General features: G+C 35.1%; 1 protein-coding gene across 1 annotated transcript in view; it reads right to left on the bottom strand.

The window, feature by feature from the left end:
• LOC121401240 (leucine-rich repeat neuronal protein 1-like) overlaps window positions 1–27,549 on the bottom strand; it is a 29,461-nt gene extending 1,912 nt beyond the window's left edge. Inside the window, exons 1-7 of the mRNA XM_041585575.1 lie at window positions 27,539–27,549; window positions 25,968–26,078; window positions 23,217–23,406; window positions 20,553–20,753; window positions 18,532–18,806; window positions 16,261–16,326; window positions 14,455–14,617 (exon numbers count right to left, since the gene is read on the bottom strand). Of these exons, the coding sequence (XP_041441509.1) occupies window positions 14,455–14,617; window positions 16,261–16,326; window positions 18,532–18,806; window positions 20,553–20,753; window positions 23,217–23,406; window positions 25,968–26,078; window positions 27,539–27,549 (1,017 nt within the window). The remainder of the gene's footprint in view (window positions 1–14,454; window positions 14,618–16,260; window positions 16,327–18,531; window positions 18,807–20,552; window positions 20,754–23,216; window positions 23,407–25,967; window positions 26,079–27,538) is intronic.

Raw genomic sequence — 27,549 nt, 5'->3', positions numbered from 1 at the left:
TCGAAGTATTTTTCATTCGAATCCTTCACTCGAGCTTAGTGAATCGGCCCCTAAATGTAATCTCTGTCATTATGAGGCCTTATTAACAATCAATCGTAGAGCATGAGACAGGTATGGAATAATGCCAAGCAATGCTGCTGGACTATATTTATTTTGCACACTACGTTTCCCACCCCTAGCGCCTTCATTCTCTTCTCATGCTCTATTGATTCATTTGCCTTATTAAAGCCTATGATCAGTGCCTTCTAAGACTGAGAGCCTCCATGCAGACAATAAAAAAGGAATTTGAAGAACTTCCATTGGGTGGGCCTTTTTTGAAGGATAAGTTTATACTTTCATTTATGGTTTACTTCTATAATAACCCTCTTATTGCAGGATGCACCAGATCCAGAATTAGTTTCACTATACAAGTAAATTCCAGCATCCCAACATGGGATAGCAAGCAGTACAGAATGCCCAAATAAATACACACTCAGTTTATTGGAGGAAAATGCTGCAGCCTGATTTATTAACCAATCGGTATCCATTAAACTTTTAATCCGTATCCATTAAACAGATAAACCACCACATAAAATTTTTTATATGTTTTGCCCAGCCAGTCTGTTTCCCTTGTTTTCAGGCTGCCTTAAGACAATTTAAAAAAACTTTCAAAAAATTTTAACAAATTATATATATATATATATATATACAGTATATCAACACTTGTATTACAAAAACTTCCTCCACACCACAGACAAAATGGTTATTTGTCTTTGGCCCTCCCCATCTTAAGCATTGACATTTCAATTTAATTTTTCCAATCCAACTTTGAAAATATATAGGCCAATCCCTGATAGATAACCCGTCAGGTGCATACAGGTCTTTTCCTCCAGATTCTAATTCCAAAGTGTCTATATATCGAAATATCCAGGTTTCCTTCTTGCCCTCACTAAAGGCTTGATTTCTTGTTGACAGATCAATCTGGATATAATTTAGGAGAATTAAAGTGTATTTGGCCAGATCTGATTTGAACTCCTTAATCAGTTCAAGCGATACATTACCCAGTTCATTGCCTTCTGAATGAATGACCACTATACCTGGGGTTCCATACTTTGAATTCATATGAGCGATTATTGTCCATAGGTTAGACCATTTTGCCTCTCTTCAACCAAGCTAATAAATTAGAAGTTTTTTAACATCAAAACTAAGGTTGCAGGTATTTCCTGAGCTCTTCTTGATGCCCAATGAATAAAATAATATCTTATAATAAATACCTTCTTTTCAGTACTTGTAAAATGGATGGTAAAGTGAGACTATTACAATAAGTCTGCCTTACCTGGGCAAAAGTATATTTTATACCTATTAGAATTCCATTTGCCTGTGTCCTTGATGACACTCTCTTGAAAATCAAATAATGCCAACTTGGTAGCAGCCCCGTTTCTGAAAGAAGCCATGAGACCTAAGCTGTTGATACTCATTTTTAGAACTTGGTCAAATTGAAATCTGGATAGATATTCTCCATTGTTGTGTATGAAAAGTGGGCCTGAGTTCTGGCATCTTATTGCCATGAAGTCTTGAAATGCTGCTATTGGGCAGAGCCCCATGTGTGCAAAAGAACGGAGCCATATTACATTACATATTATATGCCTGTCTTTGACCTACAAATGACTATTCTCAACCTACCATCCCACAACGGTAATATCCTTAACCCCTAATCATCTTTTCAGGGATATGGCTTTCCCTAGCCTTAAAGCACCAAAAAAAATACAAAATAAACAATATTTTTAACATTTTAACCTCATATTCTGAGTTACATATATAGTTCAATTCAGTTAACAACTTAACTATAAAGACATGGTAATAGGTTTTCTTTTAAAAGTTGTTCCCTTAATAAACTGTCTTATAACATTAACCTTAGTGATATCCTCTCTATTCAGTACTTTTGAATAGAAAGATATGCCTGTTTTCTGTTTAACTGCTAAAGTATTTTCATGTCCCAGAAAATGTGATTATTTTATCTCAATGTTAAACTGTAAGACTTGCAATACAATTTGCATTAATACTTTAATAACCTGCAGGGACTTGGCAAATAAGTTATTACTAATGTGAACAACTAGTTGTCACATTTGAAAAGAATTCTTCTACCGGACAGACTATCACTCCATATTTCAATGGTTTCCAAGATAGGAAATATATCTAAAAGTCAAACTCATGCTGTGCCACTCTTCTGGCCATTTGCTTACACACCATTGCCCCCAATGGTATACTCCAAATCCTGTAGATGCAGCTGCATCAGTGTACAATTCTATGGCCTCATTCTCAACAAAATCAGACTGAAAACAGGTCCTTCCATTGAAACTTTCTAGAAACTCCTCCTATATTACAAGATCCTCCTTTACACCCCCTGTAATTCTAATGTGCCCATTGGGATTAGAAATAACTAGTTTTAGGGCAATCAATTGCTTATTAAATACTCGATCCATCTGTATAATCCTATTAGGAAAATTGAGATGCCATATCAGTGATTGTAACTGTTGTAATGTTAGTTTCTTAGCAGACCTAGCTGTTTAAACGAATTGCTTTAGTTTGATCAACTTATCCATTGGAAGCCTGAACTTAATTTTAATGGTATAAGTTGTTATACCTTTAAATTGAATTACTTGGCAGGGAGAAATTGTGTCTTCCTTGGACATGGGAATTCCAAACTGTGTTGCCATGAGTTTAAACATTTCTAACAAAAAAATGAGAGGTCTTAGTTTAATTTGGTCCCATAACCGAAAAAATCATCAAGGTAATGGATAATTGATTTTGAGATTGTCAAAAATGTGACTACTCACTGTAGAAATGTTGTGAAAACTTCAAACTAGTGGCAGGATAAAGAAAAACACATGTGGAGGAATTTATCATAGTAGAAACTTCCCATAAACTGGAAACCTAAAAGATGATAACTCTTTGGATGAACTGGTAATATTCTGAAGGCGGACTTTGCAAGCCTTGCTCCTTGACAACATTCCCTAAGTAGTTCAAGCATTTTATCAAAAAATGCATATGATACTGTACATAAATCAGGATCAATTCCATCATTGATGGATAATTCTTTAGGGAATGAGATATGATGTGTCAATCTGAAAGAGCCTGACTCCTTTTTAGGAACTAAACCTAGAGGTGAAACTCAAAAATCTGATAATGGCGACTCTGAGAATGAACCTTCAATCCTGCCTAACCTTCTTTCCTTATCAATATTTTGTTGAGCGATCTCTGGGTGTTCATACAATATTGGGATATTAGAATTGGAACAAGAAATTTTAAACCCATCGCTAAATCCTTCATAAAGCAAATGTGCTTGCTTCTTGTTTGGGTATAACTTTAGGTAAGGACCAATTTTCTGCCCATTATGATGTGTACACAAACATCAGTTTCTTCTGCACGTTTGTCCATATGCGGCATTGTTATGGAGTGCACATGATGATGTTACATTACCCAATATCACCTTCCATCTTCTAAGATACTCTTGAACCATAGGACCTGGCTAACTGTTGTTTCCAATTCACTATAAATGAGTCAGTTTGCTCTCACTCTGTTCCACTCACACAAAGTCCTGGTGGCTTCTGAATAGCTGAGGGCTCCTCTGAAAGCCAAAGGTGGCTGCTATAGGAAGAAGGATGAGCCGAGACTGGGAGCTTGACAGAATTATAGGGTGCCATTCATGACAACAAGTAGACTACACCTAAAACAAAATCTCTGCCCAATCCTCTCTATATAAAACCAAATGTATTCGTTTAAATGTTTTGAAAATTGTCCAGCAACTGTGCTTCCAATACTATAATTCTTGCCACCACTTTTCCTCAACTGCATTAAAAAAAAAAAAAAAACTCACAGGATTTTTATTTTTTGAAAAACGTGATCACTGAAAAAATGCTATTGCATAATTCTGTTGTGAATCATGGTAATACTCAGTGCTGAAAATTAATGTCAGCTTCTTAAACTGATAAACAGAACAACAGCTTAGCACTGTAACTGTAATAATGTAGAGTCTGACAAGCACCAGAATATTACAATCATTGTAAATGGTGCATATACTATCATGTATCACATAAACATTTAATAAATAACATTGCCAGACAAAGAACAGAGCTGCCAAGGAAAGCTTGTATGAACCTATGTCTATTTAATATTGTATATACATTTGTGCTTCTGCCAACACTTAACCACTTGAGGCTTCAAAATGGAAGACATTTCTTGAATAAGCAAAGAGCCCAAGGCTTATTACCTGAACACAGCATAGACATACATCACTTTCTCTTTATTTCCTTTGTCCCCTTAAGCAATGATATTGTCTGGACTTGACGGTATTATCCCCATGTCTCTGCTTGTCATATTTAACAATGAGCACAAGATTGTATTTTAAAAGACATACCAGACAAAGAAATCCAGGACTCATGGACCATGTTTTTACTTTTATCTGGATACCCAATATGCAGAAAGCTCAGAATTATAAGAAGGCTATCTCTCAGAGTCCATTTTAAGCAAATAATACTAGTTTTAAAAATGATCTTCCATTTCCTATTAATAAAAACAGTTCCTTGGTCTTGACTGTAACTAAATCTTGCAATAGACAGGCTGATAAAGCTGTCGACTTGATACCTCTAGACTGAGGTGGCAGCTTATTGGACTGTGTATGTGGCCCATCAAAAGGCATGCTAATTGGCGAGATATCAATCGGGCCATCATTGGAGTGAAAATCCTGTTGGACAAGGACTGAATGGAAACTTTGATGTGCCGCTCGTCTGATGGGTCGATGTATAAGTCATGCTGGGCCTGGATCCTCTTGTTTTAGTGAAAGTTTTATTGATTATCATAGCATTACCATAACATTTGAGTGGGTCATCCGCAGCACGCGGTACCCTGTCATCAATATTGGCATATTAACATAAGGTTACTAACGGTAATGGAAAATAAAAATATGAAAAAGAAAACAAGAGTGAAAACAAAATATTACCTAGTATTAACGGAATAGTGTTAATATGGCTATGGGGTATTATTTAAATTCTGTCTAGGATATATTTTTATAACCAGCAAACTCAATTAGGCTCCATGCAGGAACTGCTATGGACGCTTAAAGAGTTTAGTAGCTTTTCAGGCCTTCGGGTAAACTACACCAAATCTATAGTCTATACCATTTTTCTGCTCCCGTAAGGCAGCACTATAACCATACATTCACTACAGGTGTCCAAATAGAAGAGGGGTATGGTGGTCAGTACAATTTGCCAAACAATTTGTGTCCGATTCCTTAAAGGGATACTGTCATGGGAAAAAAAAAATTTCCAAAATGAATCAGTTAATAGTGCTGCTCCAGCAGAATTCTGCACTGAAATCCATTTCTCAAAAGAGCAAACAGATTTTTTTATATTCAATTTTGAAATCTGACATGGGGCTAGACATTTTGTCAAATTCCCAGCTGCCCCAAGTCATGTGACTTGTGCTCTGATAAACTTCAATCACTCTTTACTGCTGTGCTGCAAGTTAGAGTGATATCACCCCCTCCCTTTCCCCCCCCAGCAGCCAAACAACAGAACAATGGGAAGGTAACCAGATAGCAGCTCCCTAACACAAGATAACAGCTGCCTGGTAGATCTAAGTACAGCACTCAATAGTAAAAACCCATGTCCCACTGAGACACATTCAGTTACATTGAAAAGGAAAAACAGCAGCCTGCCAGAAAGTATTTCTCTCCTGAAGTGCAGGCACAAGTCACATGACCAGGGGCAGCTGGGAAATTGACAAAATGTCTAGCCCCATGTCAGATTTCAAAATTGAATATAAAAAAATCTGTTTGCTCTTTTGAGAAATGGATTTCAGTGCAGAATTCTGCTGGAGCAGCACTATTAACTGATTAGTTTTGGAAAAAAATTTTTTTCCCATGACAGTATCCCTTTAATGGTTGCTCTGTGCTGCAACTACTACAAATAATCCAGGTATAAGAGAAGGAAAAGGAACTCCAGCAGTATTTACTGCAAATTAATTTTTATTCCAGGTAGTGGTGAACACTCACAGGTGGTGCATTACATAATTGCACCTAGGGATACCGATCCACGTGGATTGGAGAATATAAGTACAACTCAACATCATTTCCATTGTGACTAGCCTCATGTCCAGTATATCAGTCTGACAATCCCTCCCCTTGTCGGTTCCTGGCAACATCCTAAAAATTATTTTTTTTTTTAACCCAGGTTCCTATAAGCTTTCCACAACTCCCTCGTAACCCTACACCACTTCTTCAAACACCTAGGGGCAGATTTATCAAAATTTGAGATTAGAGCTCACCACCAAAAAATTCACTCATGTTCTATTTGTTCCTAAGGGATTTTTAGAATTGTAGCTATCAAATGGAGCTCTAACTCGCCCACTGATAAATACGTTTCTAAAAATCTGATAGGAATGAATAGAAAGTGAGTGAATTTTTCTGTGGTGAGCTCTAATCTTCCATTTTGATAGATCTACCCCTAGATTCTGTAGTAAGAGGCTTTATCTAGCTTGAGAAGTGGCCCAGACTATTCATCACGACCTTACACGCCTCCTCCACCAAAGGGGGGTTAGCCTTGCCCAATTTCTCACTGTAATTCCTTGCTAGCCAATTGGCTTATGCTCACTGGTGGCTATCACCCACACTGGAAAACAGAGCACATGTGTTGGAAGTAGCGGTCGTTGGCTCTCTTGAAGCCTTGGCTAAACTCCCATACAGGGCAATATCCCAGCACTATAGAACTACAATCCCAATGAAAACAGTAGTGGAAACTTCCCCTAATCGCTAAAAATGTCACAAAGTAACTGCACAGAATTGCCAAAATGGACCCCCTTGTAGGGAAAGAGATCTCTACCACACTTAAGCTTAGTGCCTGATCAGTACTTTGACAGTGGCAGGAGTGCAAACCTTAGCGCTGTGAAATATGTTGGCGCTATATAAATACATGTTAATAATAATAATAATATCAGACATAACAATAAATAGAGATTGTAAACAATTTAATGTTTTAAGGCAATAATTTGAGTTACCTCCCTGAATGCTTTTAAGATATATCCTACTCTATCATGCATTCCAATCCCAATTTAGAGGCCAATCCAGCTCTCTGAAACCAACTTAGAGGTATATCTGCGCAGGACAGACTTGACTTAAGTGTTGACCTACATGTGCACTATCCCCCTGAACCTTCAACCTAATATTATGACCAAAACTAAATGGGAAGTGGAGTGAAAATATAACTAACCTAGACAATTAAATGTGGGAAGAGGTATTGGACAGGGTACCTCAACTGACTATGTCAGCTAAAAGCAAGTACATTCAGATTAAATTAATCCAGATGGTGTACCTAACTACACAGTTACAAGATGATATTTATCAAGATGTCTTGTACCAGTGCCCTACTTGTATGAATGATGTGGGTCCTTTTTCCATGTTTTCCGGGAGTGCCAAGCTATACACGGATTGGCGTGCATAGAGAATACCTTACTTTTCCTAACATTCTTTCCCCAAATCTCTGTTTTTTGGGCATACGTGGAGACCTAAGCATGCATACTTCTATGCTAAGAAAGCCATCCTGGTGAAGTGGAAGGCAACATCTCGTCCTACTCTGTTCTTCTGGAAAAAAATGGACAATGACTTGTTACCCAAGCAAAATGGTATTCTTGGCCAACTGTTGCCCAGATAAATTTGAATCCTGGTTGACACAGCAAGACTTTGATTAGGCTAATTACTTGACCACTCCCTAACAGCTTAACTTACCCCCACGCTCCTCCAACTTTCCCTTTTCAGATTCCATTATCACTAGTTTCTCTCTGTTCTTTTATTATTATAAATTATTATAAATATTAATTGTTTTAAAAATCGAAATAAAAACTTTTTGAAAAAAATGGCATGCTGACTCCAAACTAGGGATGCACCGAATCCAGGATTCGGTTCGGGATTCGTCTTTTTTAGCAGGATTCAGATTCAGTCGAATCCTTGTGCCTGGCCGAACCGAATCCTAATTTGCATAGGTAAATTGGGGGCAGGTAGGGGTATCATGTGACTTCTCTTACAAAAGAAGATTTATTTCCACTTTTTCCTTTCCTGCCTCTAATTTGCAAATGCAAATTAGGATTCGGATTCTGTTCTTTCACTAAGGTTTCGGGGATTCGGTCAAATGCCAAATAGTGTATTCAGTGCATCCCTACTCCAAACAGACTATGTCACATGCATTCTTACAAGTGTGTAAATTACAACTTGCCATTTCATGCATAGCATTTCTAATTGGTAGTATACTAGTAAACTAATTGCGGATTGATTGCTACAAGAAACTGTGCATTTAATACATATGTTAGTAAATGAGCCCTGGTTCTGCTATTGCTATTCTTTTCTCTTTCTGATTGTCTTTTCTGTTTTGCATTGAAATTGCATTACACTTCCCTTGCCCTGCTGTCATGGGGCTTATTTAGAAACAATGGTAAAATCTGGACATTGGCAATTACTAACAGCAACCAATCAGTGATGAACTTTTTTTTAGCCAGCTGCAGGGTAAACACTGAAAGCAAAAATTGGATTGGCTGCCATGAGTTACTGTCCAGGTGCAAATTTGCCCAGTGATTATAAACAAGCTCCTACCCATTTTTAAACTTAGCAGACTGTATACTTGGTGCTATCTTAGCCCATATACACATTGGTTACATACAGTATACAACAAGCATCACATAAAATCTTGTTGATATACGTGTTACTTTAACAAGATAAAAAAAAATTAAAGGTGCACAATTGTTTGCATATGGTATTAATGTTAACGCTACCTGTCTGCTGAGGTCTATGTAATACATGTCTGTACAGGCCAGAAAGAAGTAACAGATTGGTAATGTTTGATTTTGCCCTGGAATGCATCAATTACAGCTGCAGGGCTTGCTTAAATGTAAAAATGTGAATAATTCTGGCACAGATTTAGATTATGACATTATCTAATGGAAACAGATTTATCGTTAGTACAATGAACCTAAAACACTTGATAATATATATTACTGCTATTTTCAGTGACTGTAGACTTATTAAATACAGTAACAAATAGAAATTACCCACTCTCCAATTATTTGCTTAGTTTAACATACCACAACTTACTGCCAGGACCAGAAAGAAGACTTAAAACAGATGCATACAGATACAGGAACAGAATTGCTACATATTTATTTCTATACCCAAAGTATGTGTTTTCTATTTTACATGGTTTCTGAGATATTCGCAGTTTTAGACTTAACGTGCCAGCCAGCTTATTTTCTATATACTTCTTGTGTTCAGTTAACCTTTGGTTGGCTGACTCTCAGTTGAGCCAAAAGCATTGTATTAGCAATATTACAATTAAATTCATCTCAGAAACACCTGAAAATAGAAATTGAATTTACATTGCAAACTTACATCAGTCCTTCAAAGGAACAGTAACAAAAAAACTGAAAGTGGTTTAAAATACTACAATGTACTATTGCCCTCACTGGAAAAAAATGGTGTTTTTGATTCAAAAACGCTAATATAGTTTATAAACTATAGTAGCATAGCATTTCTGAATCAAAAACATCAATTTTTTTACTTAAGATGCTGTGTAGCCATGGGGGAGCAGCCATTTAATCTAAAAAAAGGAGAAAAGGCACAGGTTAAATTGTAGATAAGCTCTGTTGAATATAATGGGTTTAGATTCTTTTGTAAGAACTATACCCATTGTATTTGCATATAATTATACATATATATATATATATATATATATATATATATATATATATATATATATATATATACATATATATATATATATACATATATATATATATACATACACACACACACACATATATATATATATATATATATATACATATATACACACACATATACATATATATATATACATACATATATATACATATACACATATACATACATATATATATACATACATATATATACATATATATATACATATATATACATATATATACATATATATATATATACATATATATACATATATATATATACATATATATATATATATATACATATATATACATATATATATATATACATATATATATATATATATACATATATATATACATATATATATATACATATATATATCATATATATATATATATATATATATATATATATAACTTACGACCCCAGAGGGTTCTATTCATTCCTATGGAATTTTTGGAAGCCTATTTATAAAATGGTGAATTCTAACTTTCACTTATTGATAAATCTGCCCCATAAAGCTAACTAGAATGCTACTCCACACAGATGTTAAGAGGAGTTTGGACACAAATGTCAGAAGGTTAATAATGTGACATTTACCTGCATGACCTGGAGACTATATTGTGCTACAATTAACAAGTTAGGTGAAGGGTCAATCAGCCTGACAAATGTACATGTTCAATCAGATCCTAAAGGCAACTATTTTCACCAAAAATGTTGAAAATAATCTTCAAAATGTATTGTTCTATGATGAGGCCCACCAGGATATTTTTTGGCACCATATGAGTGCAGTTAAACCCTGCTAAAATAGAACACAAAGTTCTGCAGATCTTTTTCACATATGTTTCACATTCGGCCAAGATTCAGCCTTTTTTAGTAGTATTTGAATTCTGCCAAATCCAACTGCCTAGCCAATGAATTCGAATCCAAAATATCACATGACTTTTCATCATACAAACTAGGAAGTACAAATAAGGGTTCTGATCCGGTTCAGGGATTCTGATAAATCTTTTACAAAGGATTCATGATTCGGCAGAGACCTAAAATAGTGGATTCAGTGCATCCCTAGAACTAAGAGAACTAATGAGAATAATGTATAATGTCTGTAATGCCTTGCAGAAATTATTAGTGCAGTATAAATGAAGGATTAAAATAATAGTAATTACAATAACAAATTTTAAAAATGTTATTTTTGTGGTTTGCCAACAATGACTCTGGAGAACAATGCTGCATCTGTACAGAAGAACAGAGAGAATATGGAGATTCCTGACATATTTTAATGGGCTAGAGGGATGAAAAGGGTAGGTCACATATGGATTGGCTGTAATCTTTTAAACTACATGGCATTTTTATGACTGTTACAGCTGCAGTTGCAGTGCTTTGATGCTTTTTTTTTCAGCCCAAATAAGAAAAAAGGAGGCTGACTTCCACTCGCTCTGCTGTGTGTGTGCACATGCAGCCTGATCAGATTCAAATACACTGAGCTAAGCAATTAAGGTGGCCATAGACGTAACAATTACAATATTTTCTGCGACCATTTAGAGCTGACTCATTGTATATATAGGTAGAAACAATAGAATTCGACTTGTATCTGATGATTCAGAAGTAAACCGTGGCAGATGTTCGGGTACCTTCAAAGGCGTCTGGTCAAAATTTTTCAACCTGCCTGATCGATGATTCAACTGATATCCAAGTCTTTTGCCGATATTGGTTGGCTTGTCTCCTGCTATACACGCACCGAATATTGTACGAAACTTCATTTCGTATGATAATATCTGTGCATCTATGGCCACCTTAACCCACCATATTGTATTTAAAATGAGCAGCTCATGATGTTTATCTTTTATCTTCAGACTTTATGTTCTGCATATGATTGTTTTATTTAATTATCTCCTCATCTATCTCTATGTACTGTCTTAAGTAATAAATGAGATAATATTACCAGGCAAAAAAAATTCACTTATATATGAGATACATAGGGGATGTCCTGGCTGACATCCAGGAGGTACCCAAAACATTACTTGTCACATATGATGTGACATCTCTCTCTAGCTCCTTCGGACACATTTGAGTAATTTTAGCTGTAGGGCTATGTCTTGATGTTTATATTTGATATATAGAAGCTTATAAAGAGTTTATCATCAGTATCCACGACTTTCACTTTATTTTTACCTGCAAATACAAGGGACAATGATACTGGCAACTTCTGATCCCACCTACAATAATATATGATTGGAGTGGTAAAAGTACTGGGTCTTTTCTGATAATGAATTCAAGTTGTGCAATTAAAGCCAGGTGCCTTGAGGTTATAATATCAAAGATTGTAACCTCCTCAATAAGTCAGGTTTTCACCCAGAAATTGCCAGATATAAAACAACACAGTTTTGTTTAAATCATTACAATTATAGATAACAGTAAATACTCACAAATGTAACAATTAGAGTAGAACAGAGTCTCACATAATATTAAGTCCACTTTAAACTCAAAAGCTAAAAAAATCTCTCCTGGAATCCAGATGTGCACTCCCCTTTAAAATCAATAGTTCCAAAAATCTCTATGCCTTTCGCGGAACACAATCCTGCTTCCTCAGGGGATTTCTGTTTGTCTGAAAGTGATGTCCGTCACATCTTGTTGAACTTTCTAAACATCAATGGGGATGAGCACATTTTTTTGCTTGATACAGATTCGGGGGTTTCAAGTGTGGTGACAATTTTCATGAACCTGTGCTAGAATTTGTTGTTGCTTTATGTTTTGCAATTAAAAAATATGTTTTCTCGAGCCTGATAATTACAGTTTCCCTTTGATTCCAGTAGCAATTGCCGCATGAAAAAATGCCCATTGACTAATGGATTTTGGCATAAGAAAAAAGTGCCAGTGACTTCAATGCAGTAGGCAAAAAAAATACATCCACATTCCACTGACTCCATGCATTCGGTTTGAGAAAAAATGCAGACTGATTTCAATGCATTTGGCAAGAGAAAAAACTTCCATTGACTTCAATACACAGGAAAAAATGGCTATTGGCTCCAATGCATTTGGCATGAGAAAAACACAAGAAAAAATGCCCAATGACTAATGCATTTGGTATAAGTAGAAATGCCCATCACCCATTTGGTTCTTTTTGGCAATTTCCTTCTGTGTTTATACTTTATATCATCATACATAAAGTTACTAATTAACATTATGGGAAAACCCCTCCTCAATAACTATCTATATACATATTCTATAACAAATATAACATATTTCTTCCTTCCTCCAAAGTATGTGATAATTGTGCTTTAAACTTTATTTGTATGTAAACGCTAAATACCATGGAAAATGTCATGTTTCTCAGTTATCAATTTTTTTTTCTGAAAGTCAGTATTGACTTCTAAAAATATTAAAAGCACATAAGAAAATGTATTTTGATCAATCCATTCTGATTTTTTTACACAAAGAATTCACAGTGGACAAAAAAACCACGAAATTTTTCCTAAAATGTAAAATTTCCATTTCTACAGGCTTTTTCGGCTGTGTTTCAGTAAGTTTCAAGTAATATAAATCTGTATATTATTTATCTGCATGCATATGCACTTTGTTTATATAAGTAACTAAAAAAATACTTTTTTTTACTTAATGAATCTTGTAAAAAAGCATAAAAAAGCAAGAATGACCTAATGTATGTGAATATGGCAGCATTATGGCAGCAACGTAAATTTCAATTCAAGTAAAAACAACCTTTTGTTGAAGTATATGATATGTGAAATAATTTTTTACTTATCTTCAGCTGAAAGTAGTGTACTTGAACTGTCATTCATCATTCAAGCATTTTAGAAAGCTTATCTTGCCGACACATACCAGCTCACTGGTGCAGCTGCACAATATTTGAATAACTATCCTTTAAACCCCTTTAATGTGTTTTCCATATCCATACAACATCTTGCTAATAAATTAAACCAATAGTTGGCATCCATTGAATTGTTCTATGCAGATACAGATTGCGGTCTATAGTTAGACTTTGGCAGAGCATAAACCAAAAAGCACATATGGGGTAGGGGTATTTGAAGAAATCAAGATTTGTCATCAAGCACCAGAGACATGCTTTTAAATGTTTTAATGTATGTCAGGACTAGAATTGTTATGCAGATAGTATAGAATCTGTCCTTAAAGTGGACCTGCCGACCAGACATAAAAATCTGTATAATAAAAGTCCTTTTCAAATTAAACATGAAATCCAAATTCATTTTTTTATTAAAGCATATCATAGCTGTTGTAAACTCATTTAAAAATCTTAGCTGTCAATCAAATATTGCCTGCCCCTCCTCTGTCTGGCTACACTATTTAATTGTGTAGCCAGTTCATTGGGATGGACATCAGGTCTCCCATTCTGATGCACAAACAAGATTCTGAGATGATGCAAGGCTTGTCTTAATAACAGTGTCCACAAAATGGCTCCTGCCTGCTTGCTATAATTATATGTTCCCAGACTGAAGGAAATAATATTCAAATAAGTTATATAGTGTAATTTAAGTTTATTTTGCTTGACAAACGTGATTAAATAGGATTTTTAATATTTTTTTCAGATGACAGGTCCCCTTTAAATAATCAGAATTCTAGAGCTGTCCCATCCATTGTGATATAAAGAGCATAGCACTAAGCAATAATATGCAATAGTTCATCAAATTTTCATTTTATCAGAACTTTTGCTTTTTACTAGTGTTAAAACCTACCTCTTCTGGATTTTTCAGTTCTTTAAATGGCAAATTTTGAGGTTTTCGTTTCCCATGCTCCCACCCATCCCAGAATTTAGTAAATAAATACTGCTCCATTGCTCTTGGCACCTTAGATGGTTCAATACTGTTAAAGTTTTCCTGTGGGAGGGCATCAATGTACCTAAAGAATGATGAAATGCAAGATAAACTAGATGAATTTCTGACTCCACAACAAGAGAAAAGCGCTAGCAAGATGATTAACGACTGTTGCATTACTACAGCATTTGCACATAGTAATTTAATTATCTATTGCAAACCTCTGGCAATTAAAAATATATTTTCCAAATAGAAGAGGGGGATGGTGGGTAGCACAGCTTTTCCAAATGGTATGCGTCCAATTCCTTAATAGTTGCTCTGTGCTGCAACTGCTGCAAAGGATCCAAGTATAGGTATAGTATTATCCTTCTCCTATACTTGGATAAAAATATATTTTGACAGGCTGAAGGGATTCCAAAGTTGCACCATAGGCTCTAGTCTTTCTGCAATTAATGTGGCTTTAAGAAGTCTTCAGCTAATATGTGACTCCATGCAAACTGCATTTAAAGGGCAAGTCAACCCCAAAATAAAAATTTGCCTAATAATAGCAACTTTCCAATATATATTTATCAAACTTTTTCATTGCTTTCAAAATATGTAAAAACAATTGCTATTGAAAGCAGCATTTGCTTAACTCCTGGTTGTTACTTTTTAAACGATGTTGCAAAAGCCTTAGTTCTGCAGCAAAGACGGGTCTGTTAATCAGCTGCTTTGTCTTACATTGTATCAACAGTCTGAACCACCACTGCAGAGAATAGAAAGAGACAAACACTGCTTTCAATAGCAATACATATACAAATAACTTAAAAAAAAATAGAAAATTTGTAATGAATGTATATTGCAAAGTTGCTTAGAATGTTGGTATCTTTTATTAGGCAAAATTATTTTGGTGTTGACTGGTCCTTTAAGATAAAGTTACGAATAACTTACTCTGCTTGTAACAAAGTATAACAGCAGTTACATGTCAAGCATGTGATGTGGTTGCTCCACTTTTACTGCTCAGCTACCACAGTACATGCTTTGGCATCAACAGTCTGTCTGGTATAGGAGGACTGCTATTGTACATTATGGAAATTAATGGAAACAATTAAATTTGTCCTGTGATATGCTGCAGAGATTTCCACTACAAAGTGATATTAATGGGGAACTCCGGCTTCTAAACCAAACTTTGATAAAGATGCCCACATAACACAAAAACCCCTAATATACTCATCACAGTTACCTGTTTCTTCAAAAAGTATGAATAAATGCCATTGTCTATGCTGAAATTCAGCTGTTTAACAGTTCTTCTCCTTCTGCATCATTTGAAATCCTGGCAGGGAAGGAGGGACTAAACACTGATGTTACAAATTGTAACAATGTCACAGTTTACAGACAGCATGAAGGAACTACATAACCCACAATGCATTGCACTGTGATGTTCCTTGCCTTATTGAAATCACGTGTGCAGGGAATTGTGGGGTTTGGAGGATGCAGACTAAGAACAGGTGGCTGCTGATACAAAGCAACAGAACTAAACTCAAAGTAGTCAGACAGATCAGCAGGAGAACAAGGGGCTAGGCTTATGGAATGGTTCCAAACCATTAAAAATCATGAAAAGACTCCATATTTTTTAATTGATGTATACTTCAAAGTTGCTTGAAATTATGTTTACCTTCAAAAGTTATATTTTTGCGGAGTTCCCCTTTAATGTATATGCATCTGTAGACAGGATAACTTTCTTTTTACCTTATGCAGCTCTGCATTTCTGCTCTTAGAGTATGTTCATAGTCCTTCAGGTCTTCCTGCAGTTCCCTGTACCACACAAAGTATTTCAAATGAGTGTCCATGCTGCAGTGGCATTATAATTGGAATTAATAATTGTGACGATTTCGTCCAACTGCAATTTTTTTTCTCCAAAGCTATTCTGTTTCATCATTGTGTTACCTTTATTCTCTTAACTTTTCTAAAGCTACTTTTATTCATTATGTATTGCATAGATTAGCTTTTTTTCTTTCAAGATGTCATGGACTTGGACTTTCTTTGGTGGTCAATAATATTGATGTAGGGAATTCTGCCTTACAGAAGTTATCTTCTCCTTTACATCCAGCAATGCTATGGTCAATCCTTTTGCAACTGATGAAGCAGTACTCCCTTTCTGTCACATCACTCTAAGTCTAAACTTGACAGCAACCACAGTTGCTTGTGCAAAAATGATCATTGCATTTATTATGCAATTCAGTCATTATAAGGCACATGCATTCAAACACATGCCTTATAGATCTGCATAGTTTTGCTTGTACCTCAAAGGTGGCAAAAGCTGCAGGGTTTCTCACAGTGGGCTGCATCAATACAAGCAGCATACCTGTGCCTAAAGATGTAATTTGGAAGTGCCAGATATAATGTAATTCCAAATTTTTATTGCAATACCTCCTCATGGCCACAATCGTGCTGAAATTGTGCAAGAAATTCTGAGTAAAACGTCAGAAATTCAACTCTGCAAAATGTGAAGTACTGTAGGTGGAAAACTGAGAAGTTCTTTACAATGAAACATCTTAAATGTCCCATATGTGAGAAGGAAAAGATATTCACTTTCCCTGGGAAGCTTTCCCTCCAGTCTTCTATAAATGTCTTGTTTGACAGTGTAATTTTATTAGGATAAAGACCACATATTAATAGCATTATTAATCAGTATATGTACCCTTTCTATCCTCGTGGTTGAAACAGATGAACACCACAGACCTATTTTCTATATGTCTTATATGTATATACACACACACATGTATATTGTATAAGTTTTATCTCCCTCCCCCTCTTTTATCTAATCATTGTGTTAAAGTCTATAACTATTTTACCTACAACTAATATGTATCTTCTATCCTATTTTCAAATTTAATTTAATCCAATGAATTTAGATATCTAAACTAATACACCATAATTTAAAGCCCTACAGATTGCACTTGTAAATATAAATAATTTGAAGATTTTAGTTCATGCAAGAGGATATGAAATTACGTATGCCTAAAGTCTTATTTGCGCTACAGACTTCAGTTCAACTAGATGCACCTGTAGTGCTAATCTGTAGTGCTAATCTGTAGTGCTAATCTGTAGTGCTAATCTGTAGTGCTAATCTGTAGTGCTAATCTGGTGCACGGGCTAAAATATGTAATTTGTTCCCACTGACTTCTGTCAAATATAAATGCAAAGTGTGCAATTCAGCACAACCTTACAGTTTGCATTAAAGATTACTGCACTTATGCAATGTTAGAAATATTTAGATCACATTTTTTCTGCATCTTGAATGTTTTAATTTTTTTTAGATTTATCAAACTAAATAAAAACTGCCTGAAAGCTATCTGAACATTAAAGCAAATTTGTTTTTGTTGAGTTTATTAAAACAGTCACTAGCCATAGTAAAATGAATGCAACAATGCAGTATTTTAAAATATGCTAGCAATTGAGGGGAAAAACTCAATAAAGGGAAAAAAGTTTAGAAGTGGTTTTTCTTCCCACAACTCAAAATTTACTAAATCGACCTCTAAATGTTTTACGTTATACTTATGAATTAAAGTATTATAACTGCTTGCCTTAGGATAGTAAAAACTCAATGCCTTTTGTTCTACAACCCTTTGTTTTTTGCCAGTTTGTGAGCATATCTAGGGGGGAGGCAGCAAAACTATAAGATCGAAACATCTTTACATATATATTTACAAATATATATATATTTCGATATATTACAAAGTATTATTCTGTCCCAGAATTAAAATGAAATGTGTATGTTGCCCGATAAGAGTTTCAAACAAAACTGAGTTTAATAGCTGTTTACTGCCTCTTTTTACCAAGTTGGCAGTTTTCCAGCCAATGTATATTACCAAAACTATCCCTACCGGGCAGGTATCATACACTTATCAAATATTCTTAGGTAAAAGTTTAAAGCTTTTTAAATACATTAAAGAACAGAAATACATTTAAAGAATTAAAGAAAATAAGTAATAATGATTGATGGCAAAATATACTCACAATATTCTACCATGGAAATGGTGGATTCTATTCTCTGTCTCCTTGTGCTTACTCTGTAACTTTTCCATAAAGCTTTGCTTTGCTATATCCTTTAGCCCTTCCCTTGTATAGCCTCCTTCTATTAAGTGGTCCATTGAGTCTCTCAGTGGCAAGTGATGTTTTGATATGTTTTGGATGTTTGTTGGCACTTTAAGTAGATGATTGTCCAAGATCTGTACCATGGTGTTCTGCTTGATTGCTGTAGAGTATCTGTTATCATGTGTTAAAAGGTTTCCCTGCAGGGAGAAAATTAAAAGGTAAAACGTAACAATAAATTATGCATTTTTGTTTAGAACAGGGCTGGCCAACTAAAGGTCTGCTGCCAAGATGTGGCCCTCCAGTGATTTTTATGGTTTCAAGTATGCTTAAAGTGGTTGTTCACCTTTAAGTTAATATTTAGAATGCTATTCTAAGAAACTTTTCAAGTGGTTGTCATTATTTATTTTGTATAGTTTGTAAATTATTTTCTTTTTTGGACTCTTTCCAGCTTTTAAATGGGGGTCATTGACCCCATCTAAAACAAATGCTCTGTAAGGCTACACATTGTTATTGCTACTTGTTATTACACATCTTTCTATTCAGACCCTCTCCAATTCATATTATAGTCTCTTATTCAAATCAATGCATGGTTGCTATGATAATTTGGACCCTATAAAACAGAATGCTAAAATTGCAAACTGGAGAGCTGCTGAATAAAAAGCTAACTAACTCAAAAAACACAAATAATAGAAAATGAAAATCGAATGCTAATTGTCTTTAAATATCATTCTCTACATCATACTAAAAGTTTACTCAAAGGTGAACAACCCCTTTAATGGGTCCACAGACTTCTTTGTATAACATTATTATTTCAGTATTATTTGTACCTTGAACATGATGTATGATATGTAGTTTAATACATATTATAAAGTTGTAAAGCACAGATTTATAACATCTTTGTCAGCTGGGTTGCTGTTTTAGAAAACACTAGGCTGCCAGATATTGAACAGCATCTTTATAACTGTTTTCAACCAGAGATAAAGCAAGCGGATAGCATACCAATATGTTGAATAATTTGTAATATATAATAAAAGGAACTACATTTGCTCAGGGGCATTCATTTATAGAAACCAATAAGCAAATAGCATTCACTGCTCACCTGTTCAAAAACAAATATCTTATTGGTTGTTATAGGTTACTGCAACTGGGCAAAGGCAATGCCTTTTATTAAATATGAGGAATATGGGGAATAAAAAGAAAAAATATACCCCAAACAATATAGGCCTCTATAAAAATATATTGAATAAAACATCCCATATGTAAAATCTAAAACCCAGCTTTAACTAAATGAACAATTTTCACAAAAATATACTCGTCTAGGAGTATGTGCCATTGGTTAATCCTAAAAAGAAAATTGGCATTTTAAGTACTAAGAACTCTCTCTGGGATTGTACTATTCACAGTACACACAAACAAACTTATACATGTTAGGGCACACATATATGTAACATCACATGAGCCAATTATTGGGCAAAGTTTTGTCTATTGCTATCACACTTCCTGTTACAGTTATAGCTGCAGTATTTCTGACCATCACGAAATGGTGGCTCAAGGTATGAGATGTAAAAGGGCAATATTTACTAATATCTATATTCCAGTTTGGTAAGATTCTTTAATAGGCCACTTAATATGATATATCAGTAGGTTAAGTATTCATTCTGGGGGTATACTTATACTTTAAAGGTATTTGTTAAATAATGTTCTCTGTACCTACCAAAAGGGCAATAAAATCGCTTTTAGATATTATTAACGTGTATTTTTAGAGCACCAACATATTGCACAGATATATGAAGTGTAAAATTCTCAGTCCTCAAAAATTATACTCGAACATGGCAGCCAACAAAATGCAGACAACTGAAAAATTATTTTTTCTCAATATATTAATAAATATCGATGTAGATATTGTAAGATGTTTGGATATAAGGTAAACATTGCTTACTCACTTTCAGTTTCAGCTGTGTAAGTTGGTATAATCCACTCAGAACATGCACTGTTTCTACGAGAGACTGAATCTTGTTATTGGAAGCATCAAGTACATTGAGTGTCAACGAAGAAGATAGTGGGAGAAGACTTGATATTTCATTATTCTCTACGTACAACTCATGGAGCTGGGAGAGGTACTGAATACCATCTAAGGATTCTAACTGGAGAACAGAAACAATATGTCTGAGGGTCAGTTTCTAGTTTTTTTTTTAAGGGGTAACTTCCAGTGGCAAAACAATATTTCTTTTAAAACATAATCCCAATTAGAGTGCATTGTGTTTCTTTGTAAAAGGGTAGAATACAGACTACGACAATGCATAAATTGTACATAAGGCTTTTAAAAACAATAAAATGAAAAATCCCATTTACAAACACCTTGCAATGTGAAAAATGATAATTTCTGTACTAAACCACCATATTTTGTAACCATGAAGTAACTTTCTCCCCTCCAGAATTCTAATGTTAGATGTGTCTACAAAGCAAATTGTCTCCAAATAAGCTTTATGTTCTTCAGGGATATTTGGGAGTTATAGCTCAACTAAGAAGTTCTCTATCTAATTTTCAGTAGTTAGACTCATAAAGATTTATATAAAACTTAATTAAAAGTGATGCTATTGCATTTGTGTGGTTGTGGTGGACACCCTCAATCAGCTCAGTTATTACTAGGGAGCTAAACTTTTTTTTTAAATATATGCCAACCACCACATGTAAGAAAATACATTGGGGGTCATTTATCAACATTGGGCAAATTGAGTCAAATATGACCTATATAACACTCATTGCTTCAAAGCCTGTGCATTGAGGTAGTTTTGTCTTGAGTACTGTGGCTTGTCCCTTGCTCTAGCATCCCTTGCCTTGGTTCTGTCCTGTTCCTGTCTGTTCCTAGCTTTGAGTCTTGCCTTGCTTCTGTTCTGTCCCACTCCAGTCGGTCCAGCTTTCTCCCAAACAGTCCCTTGCCTTAAAGACTCACCACCCATCAGATCCATGCTTTGTGGATTTCCCCTTAAATGCCTGACACAATGCTTAGACCAGGAAATTATGCGGGTGGAGGGTTATATATAGGGTTTAGTTGGCTCTGATTGGCCAATAAGGCTGCTAAGAAGCAAGGAAAAATACAGGTGAAAGGTAATGAGGGAACTTGCCAGCTGCTCTCCTGGCCTAGTTGTTATAGAGAGGAATCAGAAACCTGAAGATTCCTGGCTTGAATCCAGGTGGAGCCTAACATCTTAACCACTAGGCCAGGATAGCAGCTGGCAAGTTCCCTTATTACCTTTCAGCTGGCTTTTCCCTCTCTTCTTAGTAGCCTTTTTGGTCAGCCAGTCAGAGCCAACTATGGCTCTGACAGAGGCTCTGGAAGTGGTGTGGTAAGTATTTTAAAAGACTCTGTACTTATCTTACGTTTGACTGCATTCGGTTTCCACGTGTATAACCCTCTCAAATTTATGCTTTAAATATATCCCATACTGCCAATGGTCTCACAGAATCTGTATACCATGAAAAAATCTTGGATTGTATTACATAGTTGTTTATCATTACTTAATATGTCTAGCCATACTGGATTGAGGGACCATCTGCAATCATCTATAGATATTTGACCGTCTAAAGTAGTTAATGGATCATGGTCCAAAATAACAATAGATAGATATAGAGAATCCCAGAGTCATGCCAGAAGCCCTTTAGTGTAAATACTTCTATAACAGTTAAGCCTATTTTAGAAGTTCAGGTACGTAAATTTGCAGGAGTGGCTTTTCCTATCTAAATATCTAAGTGTATTAAGTGGTGTTCTCCTGTACAAATAATTTGAGGCTCAGGACAAAAAGATACAAAATAAGTTAGTTGTTGAATACAATCATTAGAGTGGGAAGAGCAGATTTGCTAATATAGTTTAGCCACATTTAAGAGACAGTGTCTGTATAAATACAAACCCTCTGTATTGGAGTCTGCGCTTTATTGGGTCATTCTGGCTTACAATGGACAACTACATATTTATTTAAGTGTGGTTATGTTAACAGTAATATAAACATGCATGTCATTTCATACCATATTCCTAGCAAGAAATGTGTGTGTCTGTTACATAATAACTGTATAACTTGAAGCCATACAGGTGATATGCAATTAAAGTGTAATGCCTTCTTTCTCTTACCTCCCATCCTGTTCTTCTCTCTTTCAAATTTTAAGGAAGAATTTACCCAAATATAGTGCAATTAAAACATAAAGAAAGTGATACAGTGAAAAGAAAATAAACTGAAAGGCACCCTTGGAGTGCTGAGGGGTGTGGGTATAACACAAATCAGTCTAAAGGACTGATGTGGACAGCTTTCTGCCCGTGTATGGCCACTTTTAGGCATACGGGACCCATTGATTGTGGCATTGGTACTGTGTATTTGTAAATTAGTGCCTTAGCCAACTGGAACACACTATGTTCAAGATGGAATATTCTGCCAATGCACAATTAAGGTAACACTAGGGGACAGGAGTTGTCAAACAGTTTGGGAATAAATTCATATTCTGGTGGTATTAACAGGCAGATAGTTCATACATAGATTTATATAGTATTGTATTATATTAATAAAATGTCCTTGAAAAGCACAATGTAGAGGGATTTTTTATTATTAATTAATTACCTTATTTGAGTCTAAATGCAGCTGCGCAAGGTTTGTCAACGTTGAAAAGTCCTTAAGAGTAGTTATTTGGTTATGTGAAATATTGAGGATTGCAAGATGTGTACATTTACCAATAGCTTTCACTTGTTTAATTGCATTGTAACTGAGGTTTAGAACAACCAGATTAGCTAAAACTCCAACTCCATCAATACTGGGTAAAAAAGAAAGAATACGTTTAATCAAAATATATGCAGTGTCTATAAAACAAGAGCTTCTATGGTCAAACAACATTGAATAATTAGTATCAAAGCGAAATCAGATCTCTTCAAAATTATTTGAATTAATTGCAATACAAACCACAATATATCTGATTTCATATATACCTTCTTCACATCTAAATCATCACTAGTGCAGCCAGTTCTTCTCCAAAGTTAGATCATTTGTTAAATGGTGTGTAGTCAAGAGGTTGTAGCATAGATACACATTTATCTAAAAGGTCAAGCTTCTGATGACTTGGTATCTGGACATAACCTACACTATGACGACAAAGAGCACTCCAAACAACTCAATGCAAGTTCATTGAAAAGAACAAGTTAGTGGACGGATACAAGAACATTTCTAAGTCACTGAATATCCCTTGCAGTACAGCTAAATCAATCATTAAGAAAAAGAAATTTGCACAGCTCTAAATCTGCCATGAACAGGCCATCCACCAAAAGTGAGAGACCGTGCAATATCATAGAAAATCATAGGAACGTGTCAGTATCAAGTAGTTGCTGCACCCGCAATATTCCTTTGAAAGCCCCCCTCAAAGCCTCCCCCAGCCCAGCGAACCTTTGCACAGCTGACCTGCTGACACTACTAACTGATCTTCTGTCTTGCTTCCATGACACTGGGCTGGGGGCGGAGTGATCCTTCCATAGGCTGAAGTCCTGTTTCATTTGTAACTAGCCTATGGAAGGATCGTGCCGCCCCCAGCCCAGTGTCACTGAAACTGCACAAAAGATGACGGCTTTGAGGGGGGCTTTCAAGGGAACTATTGCGGGTGCAGCAACTACTTGATACTGACAATACACAGGTATTAGCAGGCATATGAAAAGGTACTCCAATAGTACTTGAAGGGATTCTGTCATGATTTTATGGTGTTGTTTTTATTTCTAAATTACGCTGTTTACAAATAATTCACTCTACCATATAAAATATTATTCCTGAAACAACAGATTTATTTTTCTAGCTGTAATATTGGCAGCCATCTTAGTGCATTGTGTATAATCCTGAGCTTTCAGAAAGAACCAGCACTTCACAATGAAACTGTTTTCAGAAAAGCTATTGTTTTTACTACTCAGTGTAACTGGAGGGGTCATGTTGGGACTTGGATTTTTACTATTGGGTTCTGTTCTCATATCTACAAGGTGGGGCATGAGAGCATTTTAGCAATGCAGGCGTCAGTGAGCTATCTTGTTACCTGTCCATTGTTCTGCTGATCTGGTGCTGTTGTGAAAGTATGGGAAAGTATGAGTATGGGAAAGTTACAAGCAAATGCCTGGCTGAAATCAGCTTGAATCTTCTTGTGTTTATGCACTGGTGTAATTATTCCATTCAGGGGATTTTAAAAAACACAGCATAAAAACACCATGTAAAGAAACTTCGAATTTCAAAGGTTTTTTTTTGGGTACTTCGGCCATCGAATAGGCTACTACGACCTTCGACTACGACTCGAACGATTCGATAGTCGAAGTACTGTCTCTTTAAAAAAAACTTTGACTACATACTTCGGTAGTTTAAACCTACCGAGGTACAATGTTAGCCTATGGGGACCTTCCCCATTACTTTTCTAAGGTTTTTTGATCGAAGGAAATCCTTCGAATTGATTTTTCACTCAATCATTCGATTGTAGGATTTGCGGTAAATCCTACGAATTCAATATTCTAATTTGTAGGATTTTACCTCGAGGGTCGAATTTGAGGGTTTATTATCCTTCAATATTCGACCCTTAGTAAATGTGCCCCCATGTGTAACATTAGCATTAATGACAAACCATGAACCACAATCCACTTCTACCAATTACAGAAAAAAATCACATTAAGTGGCTCTTCCTGCAATTTCAATTTCTTTGTGCTAAATATCATAAGGAGAGGGGTAAAACCTGCAAAAACAGTAATATAAAATTTCACCATTTGAAAGCTTGCAAGGTAATGTAGAAGTCAATGGAAGCTGTCCTAGGGTGAATGCAATTGTATTAATTCAATTCAAGTTTTTCAACATTTTTTGAGCTTGTTGACCCAATAAAAATGCTGAATAAAAATGAATTTGAGGTAGTCTGGGTTTTTTTCTTCACAGGTCCTGATTTTTTTATTCGTATTTTTTAATGAACTGTAATTTGAAGAAGGAGTAACTCTAAAACTAAACCAATTTGTTGATAGACATATATACTGTATATCCAGACTGTATTATCTGTGGCCATTTACATACTGTGTGGCTCCCTATTGTACCCCAGATGTTCATTGCTTACATTATTGAACATTGCTATCTGGCCTGTTCTAGATAAGAGTCAGGGAAGCAGCCCTTTGTAATCATACTTATGGAATAGCCTAAGTTAGTTCAGGTCTTGGTATACATTTATAGCCATGAAGTTTTGCAATGTTTTCACAGGCTGCATTTTCAAACAAAACAATATTCTATCAAGTAAAATATATGAACTGAAGAGTAGTTTTGCAGATCTCTGAATATAGGATTTCATCTCTGAAAAAGTTTGCTTGAGCCTTTTCTTACCTGGTGAGAGAATTGAGTGAAGCATCCAATTCTAAAAGGTTCACAAACTGCAAAAGACTGTCACCTCGCAATTCCTCCAGTTCATTGAGAGATACTTCAAGCTTAACAATCCTGATATATTACAGCTGGTTAGCATCAGAGAATACATTATATAAATATATTCAAATACACTTTGAAGTGGCATACAATACTGTATATGTATTATTTTACTTATTCTATAAATATCCTTAAAATGATAATAAAAACAGTGATATATATATATATATTCTTACACAAAAATAAGCAGTGCTCACTATTTTAAATAGCAAAAGTGTATTAAATCCATCTGCAACATGCCCTTTATAAAGCTATGCAAAAGTATCAACTGCTACAGGTCTATCCTAAAGAGTTGAAAAGCCCAGTACAGCAAGTGACATCATCATGGTTCCTAGGAAATGCGATAAAGCATGCCTTTTACATATCACAAAATCCTGTATTAAATATTTATTATTTTAGATGCAAACCGTTTAGAGCATTTATTACACATTAAAATTTACATGAATAAGTATAGGGCATAATCCCAGTTTATAATCTCTGTTTAATCTGTTTGGAGTAAGAGATTTTAGTTTATGTAGCCACCATTTGTTTTAGTTCTCCTCCATATAGGGCTCTGGATCATGTGTATTTAACGTTAATATATTTGCATAACAAGAACTACTTTTACATAAGATGTTTCTTTTTATATAATGTGTTCTCCAAGGGTTGTGCAAAGAATGTTTTACAGATGTATTCTAAATTTATCAGTTATTTGCTTAGCAAGGCTTTAGAGCTGTAAACGATCTTGTCTGGCAGGTTTCCCAGCTGCAGATGATCTTATTTCTCTAAACGTATTGCAGCTACTGAGCCAAACTCCCATCATATTATAGCAGGTAAACGACAATGTAAAATATACATTGTATTTGGCTATTTTTGGTGAATGGAGGAATGATAGTATTTTTATGGAAATTGCAGATGATGCAATACATTGTGAAACTAAAAGAAAATAATTTTACCATAGCTCACCTAACAGGTCAACATCAGCAGTTTACTTTGTTCCCTGTCTTAAAATTTGCAGGTATGATAACATACAAAAACAAGGTGATCCTTTCAAACTTAATTTAAACCCACGGCGGAGGCAGAGGTCTGACCTAAGTCAGTGATTTCAATTAATTCTATAAAAAAGAGAAAAAGAACCCCAATTGCCTCCCACTCGTACAGCAGTTCCTCAAATGTTAAACTACCTATTAAGTATTTTGTGATTGCTGAAGGCAATCACTAACCAATAAAATTAATGATGTGCTTGGTTTTAACAAAATAAGATTACATTAAAGTGCAAGTGCTATAAAAATTTATTCTATTGATTATACTTTAACTTAAAGGTTAATAAATACTTGATACAATTAATACTTCGCACAAATTAATAGCCTTATGATACAGTGTATTATCAGGTACCTTATGTTTTCACCCACAATCAATCCGACCAAGGAATTAATTAGAATAAGGATACTAAAGTGCTTTAAGTGCTGATTAGATTATTATAAGATGGCAATTACCATAAATTCAT

This window comes from Xenopus laevis, chromosome 3L, assembly GCF_017654675.1.
Source record: "Xenopus laevis strain J_2021 chromosome 3L, Xenopus_laevis_v10.1, whole genome shotgun sequence".
NCBI classification, from domain to species: Eukaryota; Metazoa; Chordata; class Amphibia; order Anura; family Pipidae; genus Xenopus; species Xenopus laevis.
Note: the sequence above shows the minus strand (reverse complement) of the source record. Positions and strands in the feature narration are given on the sequence as shown.